We start from the raw sequence: 16,478 nt of genomic DNA, 5'->3' as shown, positions 1-16,478 counted from the left end.
AAGTTGACATCAAGCAAGTGGAAAGTGGCCAATACGCAGCGGAATATGCGCAGAAATTTGATATTTTTGGCTGAAATAGATTTTTCGGACAATTTCAGGGTCCCCTCCGAGTCCAAAAACTCGGTCGGCAACTGTATATTATTCGTTGTGTCGAGCGCGGCGAGAAAAAATCGGACGTGGCTGCAACCTTCCAGATTGCCAGAAGCACGTTGAGCATGATACTAAAGAACAAGTCGATCGTCCAGAGCCAAGCCTGCGAATGGCCGAACGCCGACAGCAAGTGTGTCTGGAAACCGGCCTACGACAAAGTGGAGAAGGCTCTCTATCAATGGTTCCTGGACATTCCTGCGAGGAAACTACCCACCTATGGTCCGATAATGCAGAGGAAGGCGAGAGATTTCACTTTCGTCCTGAAGGTTGAAGGCTTCATCAGAGGACCTGGGTGGCTGCAACGGTTTAAGGACTGCTACTGGATTGTGGGAAAAGGCGTGGCTGGCGACAGGTGGGCAGTCGATACAGAAGGCGTCAAGAAGTGGACAAGTGAACACTGGCCTGAAATCCTGGCAAAATACAAGCCACGTGACATTTATAACAAGGATGAGACTGCTTTATTTTGGCAGCCGCTTCCAAGCAGGACCTTGGTGCTCCAAAATAAGATTTGCCATGGCGGAAAGCTGAACAAGGCTTGCGTCACAATCCTTTTGACGAACAACGTGGACGGATCATCTAAACTGGGGCTGCCGGTCATTGGCAAGTTCGAGTCACCGATATGTTTGCGAGGGTGCGCCCCCCCACCCGTGACGTACACCTTTAATGGGAAGGCGTGGATGACCAGCGTATTTTTCGAGAAGTAGCTCTGTGGCTGGGACATGAATCAACAACAAGCGGGCGCAAGGTTTGCTTACTCCTCAATAATTGTTGAGCTAACCACCGCAACATATTGCTTAAGAATGTCAAGCTGTGTTTCCTGCCGCCCATCTTAACGGTATCGTCCATGCTTTCAAACAGGGGTACTGAAAGCGTCTAGAGGAGCAACTTCTCGTCAAGCTGCGCGTCGGCGGAGAATTGAAGATCGACTCGTTGTCCGCAGCCCAGATGCTGAGCCGCGCCTGGAGTGATGTCACAAGAGACATAGGCGTAGACTACAGAGGGGGGGCATCGGGGGCTCGTGCCCCCCCCGGCGAAATCTGGGGGGGGGCAGAGCCCCCTTGGGCCCGGGCCATGATTCTTACCGAGACATTGTTTACGTGCCATGTAAGGAGGTTCTAGTAGCGGCATGTAAACAAAATAATGCCCACGTTGCCTTTATTGACGAAGTATATGGGAAATCGAATGCCAGCGCTGCTTTCGTTAGCTTCAATCTCCAGTTCTGGCAAAAACGAATCTAACAAATTTATCCAAAGAAACATACAACACTGAGAAATCTTGAAACATTTCCCACCAGAAATGTAAATGTTCATTTTTTAACCGCGGATGAGAAGAAAAATGTTTCTATTTTGCAAGAACTTATTATTTACGACGGCCCAGCCCGTAGCGGACCTTGCTTACCAATTTCATTGTTGAAACAGAGCAACTAACTTTGTGTCAAAAATTCCCAAATTTTGGCAAAATGGAGCAGCACACATTTTGGCACGCTTTATCACAGCAATCATACTACTGCCCTTTAAAGACACTAACACACCGCAAATTTTTTTTTTATATTTTGCCAGGTGATTTAGTATGGTGTCACAAGACTACACAGTCAATATTTTGCGACGAAGTCATCTATTTTTAATAAAATAAAAGAAAACGCAACTGCTCGAAACCAAAACATGTGCATGGAGACTCAGAGAGGAGAGTTGCCAGAAGTCACGTGGCTATCGCTCCTTACCCAATTTTCGTTCGTTCCTCCGCTTCTCGGGCGAGCGAAGCAGACAACGACAATGAGGATGTTGCTTAAACCGTACGTCGCACGATTGTTTTACACTCATCTCCCTTCCCCTCGCTGTTCTGTGCCTGAAGATCAATTGGCCGGTACCGAAAACTACAGTTCCGAAGTAGGGGTCCCACGTCTGTTGCAAAGTTGGTCCAGAATGGCGCATACATCTAACTTCCCGTGATCTGTGTAACCATTCTATTCAATCGACGTATTTGCAGCTTTTTGGAAGCCACAATAAATGAGGTTCATATTTTTTCCTACTTTTAATATTGAATGCACGTCTTGGATGACCGACGCCTTCGAACATATTTGGTACCCATCAGTTTGAATGGCATGCGACTGTGGAAACAAGAGTGAGCGCACCTGAAACTGACCAATTCTCATCTGGCTCTTTTCGGGCAGAGAAAAAGAACTATTTCGAGCCGCAAATTGCAATTTGGGTTGTTGGGCTCTTATAGGTTACGATTAAATAAAAACCTTGGCGAGCATGAATATCCCGTCAGCATCCCTTTAAGCTTGAGTCTCGTATCTTGGAGACGGTCTACGGTTGTAATCGTCGAACGCACCCATCCGTGCGCTTTGCCGAACTCCCGACACGACGGTCGTGTCGAATTATTCAATGGCGACGCCCGTGCCTGTCTGGTTGCCGGCCGCGCAAAACATAGTTCCATAACTTGGCAAAACCGAACGTTCTGACCTCTGATGTACCGACGTGCCGAATGGCCCACTGGGAATCGGCCAAGTTATGGCGAGACGAAGTACAGCAACCAACCAAGGTGCCTCTCGTTCACTGCCCCGGAGTCGCCAAAAGGAGCCAGCCGTAACACCCATTCCTCGTTAAATCAAAGAAGAAAGCACTCACAAAGTTTCTGCGCCTTTGCTTCCTCCCGACACCGTCGACGTCCTCGGTCGCCGAAGAGCTCTCGGCATCCTCCTCCTTGGCGGCGGTGTCTGTGCTCTCCTTGGCCGACGAGTCGTACGGGTCCAAGCCGTCGTGCTGCTCCGAGGCCACCGACGGATCTTTCTTACGCGCCAGCTTGCGCTGCGTCTCGGCGCGGTCTGCCAGGTAGAAGGAGTTGACGTCTGGGTGCTTCTCGCGGATGCTGTCCAGGCACTTGAGGCAGATCGTCTGGCCAGGCCTCAGCACGGGGTTGCCACGGCAGGCCAGGGCAAAGCGCCGCGGGACCAGCCACAGGGACCTGTGCGTTCCACGGCGTCTCTTGGGTCAACCCCTCCCGGAAAAGTCGTAACGCCAAACGGCCTCCCTGCCTCCGTTGCGCCTCCTCCTCTCAACCGGTTCACATAATTGCCTTTACTCACAACCGTGTTCTCGCAATCTCTTACAATGAGAGAACACGCCGGCGCCGTCTACGACGTGGCCCTGACATTTCACCGAAGCGAAGGTTTTACAGTATTGACAGGATCAAATGCGTCTACGAGGAACGGTCTATAACATCGTCAGAAGTTTTTCGAGCGAACCAAGTAAGGGTCGAAAAATTAGAAAATTAGGGAAATCGCAAGGGTTCCACAGCTACTAGACGGATGGTGCCAGTATGTTCATTCGTCACAAAAATTTGCAAGAGTTCGTAATGCACCCGGTCGAAAGCAGTCGCAAATCAGCCTTTATATTGTAGGTCCCTCGAGGATGCCTCCACAATGCCTCGCATGATGAGCGAACGAACTGCAGAGCTAAACATAAGTGGCAACACACCGAGCACGAACGCTCACAGGTGCCAATGAGATGACAGAGGAGAAAGAGCCACGTTTGACTGGGAACATTCTGCTATGACGGAAGGTAATGCCAACAAAGGAGAAGCCGACGAAAGAGCGGCTCCCTGCTACAACAGGGGTGGTCAAACTGCTGCTCGCAAGCCACGTGCAGCTCTTCGCGGTCCAAGTGCGACGTGCAACTCTCTAGTTGCTTCTACCCCTCCACATTATCAGAAGTAGATAACAGCGTACAGCTTACGTTTCGGCATCTTTATACTGTGTGACTCGCTGGCCAAAAACGTGCGTCGATGTTTGGGTCTGCCTACTGCTGGGAGGCACTCTTTTCAACCGAGTAGGCGGTAAGATCGGAATGGCGTGCGACCCCAGCGGATATAATCGAGCCGCTCGAGACCGCTTTGACGTCACTCGAGCCGGACTTCGAGTCGCTCACGAATGAGGACACTCTATAAAGGAACATGAATCCCTCTATGAATGAAATTCGCCGTGGTCACCCACTGAGATGAAAAGCAAAACTGTTCCATACCCCCTTGTTTGCTGCAGCTCTTTACTTAAGAAATTTTTTTTTTTTATAGTTTCCTGCACATGTCAATCTTTGGTTTGTATCATAGGGTCCCCCGAAACTCGGCCAAATCGTCTGCATGCCGGTCAAGCGGAGAGCCCTTGCCAGGAGCTTGACTATGGCCCGCTAGATGTCGGCAGCCCATGGGGCCCCGCAGAGACCGCTACTAGGTCTAATGCTCTTCTTCACCCTCTTCATCATTCCATTGTCATCCTTCAGACGATTCATTTGCACTGTATCAGTTCATCATCATTAGAGGTGGCACCACAGGCCTTCGAGATATAACCGATCTGCCTTTCTGCAGCTCCGCGGCTCTCCTGAGCTAAAGTAAATATGTTGTATCGTATGACATCATACTTAATCGGCGTATTTAAGCCTTCGCACAAGACGAGCGGTGCTGTCGTGTTTCAACATGGCCTGCAGACAAGCAATGCAGAAACACAGCCCCCTTTCTTTATCGCTTTATCGTCGATTCCTTGAACAATAATTTAATTATACCATTTTTAACGCTGCATGACACAGTTAGTGCAAACGTGACATTGGTACTTTTCTTGCTTTTACAACTACATGTCAGTGTTGATTACCAAACTTACCCACCTAGATCTCACATACGTGCCAGGCACTTCGTTACATTTTGAAATAAGAAATTTATGAGACAATTGAATGCTTCATTTTTTTATGAATCCTGCATAACTTAATCTATGTCTCGAAGTAATCCCATCGAAGTTAAAACTTTTCATATTTCAAAGATAAGAGGGAACGCAACTGCGCACGCGCAACTCTGAAGTGCATACTCTCACGGGCCAGTACAGGATGTCCCCCCTCAAAAACGGAGCGTTTTTTCCCCTGCAAAACTAAGCTATTCACCGCCGAATGCTTAATCTCCTCTCGAATGTGGTTCCAGTGATGCCAGAGCTTCAGAACTTGCCATTGTCTGATTCAAAAGTTAGAAGTGATACTGAAATGAAAAAGTGGGGCCCGTTCCTAGTAACAAATGCCATAAGTCTTTTGTGTTTGGGGGCTTTGTCGGAATTTTTTCCAATTAAGATATCTGACCAAGCCCAGGTGCAGACTTGTGCAAAAGGCGCAAGGCTGAAGGTACAAAAGGCAGGAGTCAGAGAAGGCACATTTTCGCATCAGCAGCCTTGCACTCATGAGAGACAACTTTAGCATGTGCTGCCCCAGCGCTCCAAGTCGTCCTACCTATTTAGTGGTTTTCAATGACACTTGGCAAGTTTCTAGTTATAACCGTAGGTTTATCTTCGCTCATTACAAGGTTAACGAACCGCGATGGTTAGCCCCCTTTATATGTCCCCATGGTTGTAAAGCTTACCTGCAGACTGCATTCGTGTAGATTTCACTTCTTTTGTAAAAACAATATGTCAAGCCTAGAAAAACACTCCGTATGTGCCCAAAATTGAGCAGAAACAATTAATTGGCATAACATTATACCGCAATTAAGTTGTTCCCACCACATCTAGTGGGGATTGTTTCGTCGCTAAATGTGGTGGGAAAACTTATTGTATAATTGTACACCAATTCAATTTCCCCACCTAAATTTATCAGAAAAATTATGTTATACTTTTGCAAGATTATTTCGGAGACATTTCTTTACGAAACCCAAAAATGTAAAGGATCATCTGGTTTACATATTTGGTCGATTGCAGTGGAGGTGCATATAGCATGGCGGGGTTTCTTACCCAGCAATTGAAATTGGAATGATACCCAATCTGTGGTGAAGAGAAGTCTTTCATATATATTTTCTTCTTCATCCACACATCTCTTCTCCTGCCTCATTCTCCCCGCAATGCCTCCACACGTACATATAATCTGACTGCAAAATACACCTACGGTACCCTACTAATGTGAAAGCATTAACTATCCCATGGAGCGAGCCGACATCATCAGCCACACCAAACGGCAGATAAACTCCCGAAGCTGCGACCTGAAGCATCTCAGCTTCGAAGCCATGCAGAAAGCCACGCAAAACAGCAGTGATATGAAGCCGTTGCGCGTCAGTTTCAATTAGTGCCATCTCATGGCGGTGCACGAGGCAGCGGCTCCACTGCTCCACGCCCAAGGTCAGCGTGGCGAGGACAGCGTGCACGCTCGAATGTCGACGCAAGTACGCCGCAGACGAAAAAAGAGAGCGGAGGAATGGCATGCATGCTTTCGCATTCACAACTCATAAGAAGTGCTTCGGCATACCTCGAGCCTTTTTATTTCCCCGCTACAACACAGCCCCCGTTCCGGGAAGGGGAGTGCTAGGACACGGCTTACCCCCTGCCACCATTCGGAAGGGCACCGTGCCGTCGGGTGTGCACGCCGCGACATCAAACCATGCAAGGAAGTAAAATCAGGGGAGAGCGTCTAACCGTAGGACAGCGCAAGAGACAAAAAGTTGCGTAATTTGAGGCTGCAGAGAGACGCGGCCGAGGTGACTGAGAAGAGAGGGTAGCACGCACGAGTAGTCCTTGTTCGCCGTGTGAATGCCATCGGGGTCGAAGCAGTCGGGGCCTTGCCCTTCGCAGTAGACCCGCTCATGATGCAGGCAGATGGAGTCGAAGGCCCTGCCCAGCCGGGAGGCCACGCTGTAGGCCAGCCGGGAGGGCACTGCCGCCAGGGTGCGCAGCCCCACCAGGCCCGTCATGTCCCGCAGGTGGCACGGGGTCAGCGTCATCAGCCCCACTGAACACCGACTCACCAGGTCCTGCACCCATTAGATCGTGCTTCACATGCTTGCCATTCGAGGCTCACATTTGCTTCTGGCTCCTTAAGTTCACCCGACGGTCAGAGCCACTCAATAAACTATAGTTCAGAGCACTGGAGCGCATCTTTAAACGGTTTAGCGTCCTATTCTGCCCATCCATCAAAAGTTAAACCGCAGAAACGACTCATTCAGCCGTCCCTTCTAGCTAACTGACAGGAACGACCTATTCCCTTGAACCCTTCTATGTGAAGGGTTCGAGATTTAGAAATGGTGAGAAACTGAAACGTCATATTCAGTTACTTATTTCGACATTCACCTTTTAAGTCTTTGTAAACTTAGTGCAAAGACAAGGGAGGAAGAACGTAGAGAAAGGATAGAGTGCTTGTTCATTTTCCCTTGTCTTTGCACTTCTTTACATTCTTCCTCCCTTGTCTTTGCGCTAATTTTACCCAAATATATAGCCAACTAGCCCACCGGATGATTTTATTTCCCTTTTAGAGTCTTGCATTTTCAAACGGCAAAGAAGCGACTGAAACATTGTGTCCGGCCACGAAATCTGTGGCGCAACAATTAGCGTCTCGCATTTAGTGTTTGGGCGGAACCCTCTAAAGAGTCCAGCAAGACTCCTCTCCGGATCTTGCTATGCAGGTAGAGACTAAGGAAGAGGAGAAGACGAAAGGAGACACCGGAACGCTCTAGCTGGAAGGATTCGTGGGTTGACGCAGAACTAGCTGTCTTTGTCTCGACTCGCTCTTCGAACGCGTTCGAACGCGAACACCAAATACCAGACACCATCGTTGGGCTTTCGAACGCGTTGGAAAAGTGAGCCGAGATAAAGGCAGCTAGCTTTGCATCTACCCACTAATCATTCCAACCGGAGCTCAGTGTTCCCCCTCCCGTCTTCTCCTCCCCCTCAGTTTATACACGTATACTCCGTTTCAGGATAACCTGGTAAGCAGTGAGGGCTACATTCAACACCTCCTAGAAGAGAAAGCCACAGCGCCCCGAGTGGTTACGCCACAATGTCGCAGAATGAAGTCCATGGCGCAACTATGTGAGAAAATTTCTGGCATGACGTGAAAAAAATGTTTCTTGTCGAGCGGCACGGTGGTGTTCGTGAGCGTTTATCCCACATTAATATATGTTTTAAAAGCGCAGTCTTGTACAATCTATTATATATATAATACAAACGTAATATACAATGCACTACCAAGGTTGAAAGTACCAATTTTATATTTATGATTATCCCCGAAACCGCGGGACTACGTGCAGTCCCGCAGCTCCCCACACTTTTCAAATGAACTGGTCCGCTGGGACGTTTTCTTCCCTCTAACAGGCTCCAATTCTGGTAAATTGACGTTGTGTGTGAGCTGCTGACTGTCTTAAAGGGAAGGCTGAGACTTTCAGAAGAGAAGAAAATCGAAAAAAATTCATTCATAGCCGCAGGGAGCGCACACGAGCAAGAGATGGATCGACAACGTTAAGCCTCCCACACTGCTGCCGCTGCTCTCGTGTGTGTGTGTGTGGTTCTTTTGATCCTCCTACCCATCGTTTTTTTGCCGTCACCGCAGACTCGGGTAGTTAATTTTGTGTTTGCTTAAAACTACGGCATTCACGTGGATTCACTGAACAAGTCCTGCTACGGTTTGAGCGACATGAGTGGCAACTAGCCAAGGATGACACTGGTCGATTATCGATAGACCTCTCTCTCTCGACGGAGAGACTTAAAGTTTGTGTTCAAATGTTTTCATGCCAGATATTGTGGGACGTATGAATACGATCGACAGGTGAGAAACAACTTATTTACGGGCTCTCTTGGTCATGTGGGGCGCAAGTAAAGTGCTGCAGTCGGGTGTTTTTGTTTTTCGTGATAGAATGACATCTTGTTTGTCGTTATCCGTGTGCGGTTGCGTCGACATTTGTAAATATGCATGGTAATATTCTAGTTTTCACTGGAAGGTGAGTAACAAGTTTGTGTGATTATACAAAGTGTGTTGTTTGTGCTCATGTGTTTATTTACACTAATGTTATTTTTTTGCCTTTACCACATTTATACTAGAATCTTAACTGTATTAAGGTATTATGGCATACAAAATAAGTTATATTTTGTTCTAAAGCAGCTCGAGCCGATAGGGAGAAGTAAATTAGTTGACTGTAAATAGTAAGTTTAGTACCCCTGCCACACGGAAAAGTTCATATATGTTCATTAAATGATATGGGACTTAAGCAGCTCGCGGTCCTGAGTGATTATACGAGCGTCGCAAGCTGATTTGTCGACCCCATAATGTCATTCGATTGAAATCACATTACTTTTGCCATGTGGCCAGGGTAAGATGCAAGAATTAAGTGACTGCACGCGATAACATCGCTTACATGATCGTAAGTGACACTTGTCGTGCCGTGTCCACGTTGACCACATCTACCTGATTTTTAACAGTGATCTGTCTTGCTGTGTCCAATCACTGCGTGTCTCGCCATTTTGTCGGAGTATTTCTGTATAAAATATGCATTCCTACAGCAATAATTGCGTAACTCAATGTTTTCTCTTATACGCCTACCTCGTGCCATTTCATGGCGATTATTAGTGGTGTAATATTTTGCCCGTGTAATAAAATGTTTTCTAGCCCCGTTGCTATGTGCAGCTTTCATTTTAGCTAATAAGATGTGCGTATGTGACTAAAAGCACATTACGACAGTCGATCCACGCGCGTTGCCGTGGCTTCGACGCGCGCCCCCGATGGCCTTCCTTTGCGACGTCACGAGAAGAGCACTACGGCCTTCTCTTCTAGGAGGTGTTGCTACAGCACCATATTGCCCCCCTCCCCTACAAACGGTGACAAAAAGTAGTCCTGGCGTTTCTTCTCTGCTTTAGAAAGCGAATGGGATCGGGCATAACCGACATCTTGTTAGTTTTACCAAAAATAACAAAGAAAGCTTTGACGAAAATGATTCTGGAGAAGGAGAACAAGGGGCACAAAGGACAAACACAAATTTCCAAAAACAACTACTAGGTGACTGGTGCGCAACCGAAGAAATCCACCTGGACCTGGTATCGAACCAGGGACCTCTCCATTTCTAATAGAGCGCTCTACCAACTGAGCTAACCAGGAGTTAAATGTCAGTAGAGCAAACGGGTTTTGTCAGCTGCCACCAATCTAACATCAGCAAGGGTCAACATTTCGTGGCATTCGCTGCACGGCTGGCACGGCATGCAGTGCAGTCCCGCTCCCGAAGTGGGAACTCGGGATGAAAAGGCCACTCACATCAATCGTCTTACACCGTTCTTGGTTCTCCGGGTCCGCCAGAACCCTGGCGAAGGACTCCTCTCTGCTGGTGATCCCGGCGACGCACATCTTGCACAGCCTCTGACCTTCCTCGAGCTCGACGACGCCTGCCGCCGCCTCGACCATGGCCTCGGTGACGACCACGCTGTCGCCCGTGGTTTTCTTGGAGCCATGGCTGTTGAGCGGATCCACGCACCCGCGCTTGTGGTGCTCGTAGTAGTGGTAGAACTTCTGGTGGTGGCGGCAAACGGTGTCTATGTCGTCGGTGCCGACCCGCAGTGAGATGGAGTGCTGCTCGTCCTCGCTTAGGTCGCAAAAGCTCTTGATGCTGGACACGGAAGTTAGAAGCTTCTGGTGGCACTCGGTGTTAGTCAGGAGGCCCACCGAACACCAGGTGTCCGGGTCTTCGACGTCGATGTCGAACACCAAAGACACCGACGGCCGGCTCTTGGGCGCTGCCATCTTGGATTGGGGGGCTTGACTTGTTTCGGAGACGCTCCGCAGCGACTATATAGCGCTGTCGGCGCAAGTGATAACGTCACAACATGGCGCTGCGCTCCAAACAAACCGTTGCTAGGACCGTTGTTATGGACAAATGCATTGGGGCTCGACGTGAGGTTAGAAATTGTGACTGTTCTTTTATTTTTACATATACCAGCTCGTTTGCGCCATTACATTTAGAACCAATTATGCCCGTATCGTCCTTCGTGGAATGGGTCATCCGCCCTTCTGAGGCACCGCTGCTTTCCGGGTCAAAATAAATATTCGGCAGGTCTTGGTACGAACGTGTTTCGACCAGACTAGCTTCTTAGTAACTTTTTGAAGGATATGTTCCAGTGGTGGAACTGCTGCGCCATTTGCGCCAAAACGAAAACCCTGCGAATATACTGTTCCAAAGTTAGTATTTGTGCACAATTTGCGCCACGTTTGCGCCAAAAGGGAGCTGTTCTCAAAAAGGAAACCAAGTGTCTGGCACGTAGAACTCTTGGCGATGTTACTGAAAATTAAGAAAGTACTGTTGTTTCTTTGGATGCCTGAGTACCATGTGCGAAGGGTAGGGCTGCGCGAATAGTCGAATTATCAAATACTAGTTTCAGATTATACGCTATTCGATATTCGTTTCCAAATTAACTGCAATATTCATACTTTTCGAAGAGTTGATCGCGGCGGGTTAGCCCTCACGAGTGCGCTTCTCCCCAAGCACCGATGCACTACGGAGAAGCAATACCCGCGGAGCTGACACCGCGATCTCGCGATTTGCTTCGCCGCAGCGCAGCCGCGCATTTGGGCGAAAAACACACCTTCAAAATTTTTCGCACGCGCGTGCCTAATGTTATATCTATTTTTAAGAAAAAAAGTTGCGATTGTTGATATTTATATTGAAGTAAAATTTTTTAAATTTAACTGGTTTTTATGCCAGTGTGTGTGTTAGGCAGCAAGGTTTTAACAACCTGCGTTCATTACTTGTGCTGGTTTTATTTAATTAAGAAATGAAGAAAATACTTCCATATAGCAAGATTTATAAATCCCCTCAATTAGGTATGGCAAACGTTTCTTCAAGATTTCGGTCCATCACTAATTTTTATGGCGCAGACGATTGACCCCCTAGCAACGACGCTCACGCCGGATTGGCTGCTTGGCAACGCGCGGGAACTTTACGGATTCGGACGGCGCGTGTACACTCCAAGCGCGTTAACCCACCACCCCACCTGCGTTCACGCCGCTTTGCGGTGGGAGTATGCGGCTACTAATTAGAAAACTATTAACCCACTTAGCCCCCCCCCCCCCCGCCCCCCTCATTCCTTCTACACGCCGCTTTGTGGCGTCCAGCCGGCAACCCAAGCCCCGCTGTCTCCCATGAACTTCCGTAGAGTGCCACATACCATTTAGTTCAGCGAAATTTCGTCGACAACATTCTTTTTTTTTTTTCAGTGTTAATTACGGAAAAGAAATGTCGTAAATATCGCCAAATGCCTTGACAAAACAAAATGTTCTAGAAAAATAAAAGAAGTATGCCCACATTGTGAATCGAACCCGGGTCCGCTGCGTATGAGGCAGATATCTTACCAAGGTGTACGCTTTTTTTTTTTTTTTCTTCTTTATTTACCACTAAGGTGTGCGCTACTGCTTCGGAAACTCGCGTTGCAACCGCTCCACGAACCATCCAATCCGGCGTGAGCGCCGTTGCTGGGGTGTGTATGGCCTGGGCGTTAAAAATATGCCCCCGCGGGTCGGGGTGCGGTGCCCTTGGTATTACTTGGGCTCCGCCGGCCAGTCTTTGCCCTGCCCAGTAGCGGCAGTTTCAGGGGGGCGGGGGGCAAAACATGCCTTGACCCCCACTTTGAGAAATGGGGGAGGGGGGGGAGGGGGGCGGGGCAAGCAAGCGCCCCCCCCCCCCCCCCCCCCCCCCCGGGGTTGGTACGCCCATGCATATAACTCACATCAAACCCTAAGTTGCACTGCTCTAATTCATTTTCCATTTTACTGAGGTATATCATGAAGAGGAGAGGTGACAGTGGACAACCCTGCCTGAGTCCTCTTTTTATTGCTGCGGGTTGTGTAGTTTCTGCTTCCCATATTATCACTACCTTATTGTCTGTGTACACCTGCTGAAGAAACCTAACCAAATTTGTATCTAAATTATACTCCTTCAGCTGCCCCCAGAGTTTTTTTCTGGTCCACATTATCGTACGCTCCCTTGATGTCCAAATAAGCTTACCATAAAGGAGTTTGGTTCTTCATTGCTATTTCTATACATTGAGTGGTGACGAATAAGTTATCTTCCAGTCTTCTATCTCTTCGTAATCCATTTTGGAGCTCAATCAGTATTTGCATATCTTCAGTCCATTGCTCTATTCTACGCTTTACTATCTGCATAGCTAATCTATATAGAACTGAAGTTACCGTTATCGGGCGATATGACTTAATGCTGTGTTTGTTTCCTTTGCCTTTATATATTAGTCTCATTTTACTTAGTTTCCAATCATTGGGTACTTCTCTTCCATAATTACTTGGTTAATCACATGCCGCAACTTCAATTTGCTTGTTTTTTCTAGTGTCTTTATGAGTTCCATGGGCCTGTCGCTGTACCTGCTGGAACTTTACTTTCTGCCTTGTCCCATTCTTTAGTCGTCGTCTCCATCGCTACGCAATTCTGTTCCTACTCAACACTGCTGCTGATCGTGCTGTTCACTGTCTCCCTCTGCTCAAGCTGGGAGAAAGCTTCTTCGATTGACTGCCTAATATATTCACGTGTCTCTTCCCCCTCTACTCTTCTCCCCTCCTGTGTGGTCAATGAGTGTTAGACACCCTCTGTCTTTCTCCCCTGCGCTCTAATGTGCTCCCAAAACCTTTTTGCCGCATCCTTATCTTTTTTTATTTACTTCCATCATCCACTGCACTCCTGCACTTCCAATTTTGGCCTGTATTAAAGCTGATGCTTCCCTTTTCCGCTTTTGGAAGTTCTCCCATTTCAAGGCTACTTCAGCTGGCAAGGCTCCCCCCCCCCCCCCCTTTTTTTTTTTTTCCCCACCTATGCTCCTTTGATGCATCTTGGCGCCGCAATATGGCTGCTTTGACCTCCTTATCCCACCAGCTTTTTGGTTTGTGTCTTCGTTTTTGCTTTCCTTTTTGTTTAATTTGATGCTTCTCTAGTTCTATTTTAAAGATTCCTATTAGATCCTCATACGTCCACTCTCTTTCTGGTTGTTCCGATACTATGTTCTCAACGCTTTTCGATACTTTCTTTATATTTGAGCTTCACTTAGTTTAGGTTGAATCGCTCGTTCCTGGGCTTGTTGTTCTGGTTTGGATGCGCCAAATTTCATCATAATTCGTTTGTGGTCACTTCTTAAGCTTTTTGTTCCTTCCTCATCTATTTCCATACTTCCAAACCTGTCATACAGTTTGTGGGACATGAGGCAGTAGTCTATTGTTGAGTGTGAGTTGTCTCGTTCCCACGTTATTTTGCCGTCGCATTTTACTTGTGCATTAACTAACACTAAGTCCAGGGCCTCACAGAAATCTTCTAGCAGCTTTCCAGTTGTATCTGTGAATCCGTCAAACTCTTCTAAGTGGGCATTCGTGTCTCCTGATAATTATTTCCTGATTAAGACCAATTTCTCTGATATCCCTCGATATACATTTAAATCGTTTTCTATTTTTCTTCCTTGAGTCATTCCCTGTTTTCAGGTATGCAAACCCCAGAACACTGTTCAGACCTGTTACCCTACCTTTCAGCCATAAATGTCCTCTGCAGCTTTCCTTCTCTCTTTCCCAGTCTTGTCCTTTAACTCACATGCCTAGACCTCCGCCTTTGCGTTCACCTCCCCTCCGGTTGCATCTCATCCAGGAGTAGCCTGGTATGTACGGTGGTTCCTTTTCATCTCTAAGGTGCGTTTCTGCAACCTTGTACACTGTAAAATTTTCAGCCTCTATCCCCGGTTGTTTCCAGGTTTCGGCCTGTTTTTCGGGTAGCGTCCCGACTGAACAAGGTGTCCGCTTCCTTCCACGCTAGCCTCCTGCTTCTTCATGCGCCGTGAACTTTCTGCAGCCTTCTCGGATGCAATGGCGAAATCTTCAGCCTCCTGAAGGGTGAGTGTTTGCCTGGCGAGCAGACGTCTGCGTACGTCGTCATCACGAAGCCCACGAACCAGACGATTTCGCGTCATGCGGTGCAGCATTTCGCCAAAATTGCAGTCTTCGGCCAGTTATATCCGCCTCCGTTACGAATGCTTGTACGGATTCTCCGTCCTCTTGGTTTCGCATGAAGAAATTGTAACTTGCTGCGATCTCGTTTACTTGCGGGACATAGTACTCTTCCAGATGCTTTACGACGTCTTCGTAGCTTAGCTCGTTAACCTTCTTGGGGTGACAACGGCCTAGAAGCACCTTCACCACGTTGTCGCCGAGGGCAGCCACCAATAACGCCCACCGTTTGGGTTCCTTGATGCTGTGGCCTTCGAAGTAGGCCTCCAGCCGTACCTTGTAAGTGTTCCATGAGCCCGTCGTCTCGTCAAACCGCGGTGGACGGGCTGTCATGGCTGGAACTGCGAAAGATTGCGGGGTTGCTTAACCGTCTCGTCGCCGACTGCATCGCAGCCTAAGTAACGCTGGGTAAGAGACACACTCCAAAGAATACTTTATGAAAGGAACATGATGGCTTTTTACAGATGGCTGCTCGAACAAACACCGCGAGAACACCCCCCCCCCCCCCCCGCACTAAGCCCCTCTACCTTGTTGGGCTCTCCTCTGCCGCTCCACCTTTTCCATTTCGGCGGCCGCTTCTGGTGGCGATCTGCCAGGCTTTGTCAGTATAGAGGAGGCTCCTTGCCATAACCTTCGCTATGGTCTCACTCACCTTGCAGCCTCGCGCCATCAACCTTTTGGCTCTTTCCCAAGATAAAGAAACATTTTAGGTCCGACGACGAGGTTGCCGATGCAGTGCGCCATTGGTGTCGTCAACAGCTGCCTTTAATCATCTACGACGGCATGCCGAGAGTACTGCACCGGAAGCGGAAGTGCAACGCTGCCGAATAGAAAAGCTAGAGCCTAGGAGGCGAAACTTATTGATCACCCCGAGAAAGAAAGCGCGTACTTAAATAATGACCTTCACGAAAGGGCGAAACCCAAAGCCTGTCACATATAAAATGATTGCTTATTTAATTTAGACACATAAAATCATTCAATCCCTAAAGAGAGAAAGAAGAAACCTGAAAACCATCGGCGTGATTCGCCTAAATCATCGCTTCTGTAACTGCTTGGAATCAACAAATCTCGGTATTTCACCAATATTCATGGCTATATTTCGAGGGCAAGAGCTGAATGCTAACGCCCTAACTGAAGGCTTTTTCTTCTTTCTTCTTTTTTCTGTACCGTCGTAAATTTTACTCAGTAGTCTATTAGATCTGGCGGCGTCCCATATTTTCCAAGGCCCCATCGTCCCTCCAAGGGCATGCAGGGGCTTTTTAGAATATTAATAATTCGGTAATAATCAACGTGCAGCGAGATATCTATGGGGAATGTCTGCAGTGTTAGTTATTATTAAAAAAAAAAAACCGCGGGTTTATTAGGGTCGGTTTCGATCAACATAGTGCCGCATTTAGTGCAACTTCGCAACGGAGCATGGTCGCGTCCACCATTCGTGGTTTATCGCTTGCAGCATCTTGATTCTGTCCACTAATTGCCCGATGGCGTGATGATCATCGTTACTTCATTCATTCATTCATTCATTCATTCATTCATTCATTCGTTCATTCATCTCTCTCCGTTAGTTTC

General features: G+C 47.9%; 2 protein-coding genes across 2 annotated transcripts in view; one reads left to right on the top strand and one right to left on the bottom strand.

Annotated features, from left to right (window-relative positions):
* Nucleotides 1–10,704, bottom strand: part of LOC120835974 — a 110,567-nt gene extending 99,863 nt beyond the window's left edge. Inside the window, exons 1-3 of the mRNA XM_040206361.2 lie at nucleotides 10,182–10,704; nucleotides 6,674–6,918; nucleotides 2,781–3,117 (exon numbers count right to left, since the gene is read on the bottom strand). Coding sequence (XP_040062295.1) covers nucleotides 2,781–3,117; nucleotides 6,674–6,918; nucleotides 10,182–10,664 — 1,065 coding nt within the window. The 5' untranslated portion in view covers nucleotides 10,665–10,704. The remainder of the gene's footprint in view (nucleotides 1–2,780; nucleotides 3,118–6,673; nucleotides 6,919–10,181) is intronic.
* Nucleotides 1–16,478, top strand: part of LOC120837148 (AF4/FMR2 family member 1) — a 226,636-nt gene that overhangs the window by 6,502 nt on the left and 203,656 nt on the right. The window lies entirely within an intron of this gene.

Source organism: Ixodes scapularis, unplaced genomic scaffold (genome assembly GCF_016920785.2).
Source record: "Ixodes scapularis isolate PalLabHiFi unplaced genomic scaffold, ASM1692078v2 PGA_scaffold11__112_contigs__length_91849675, whole genome shotgun sequence".
Taxonomy (NCBI): domain Eukaryota; kingdom Metazoa; phylum Arthropoda; class Arachnida; order Ixodida; family Ixodidae; genus Ixodes; species Ixodes scapularis.
Note: the sequence above shows the minus strand (reverse complement) of the source record. Positions and strands in the feature narration are given on the sequence as shown.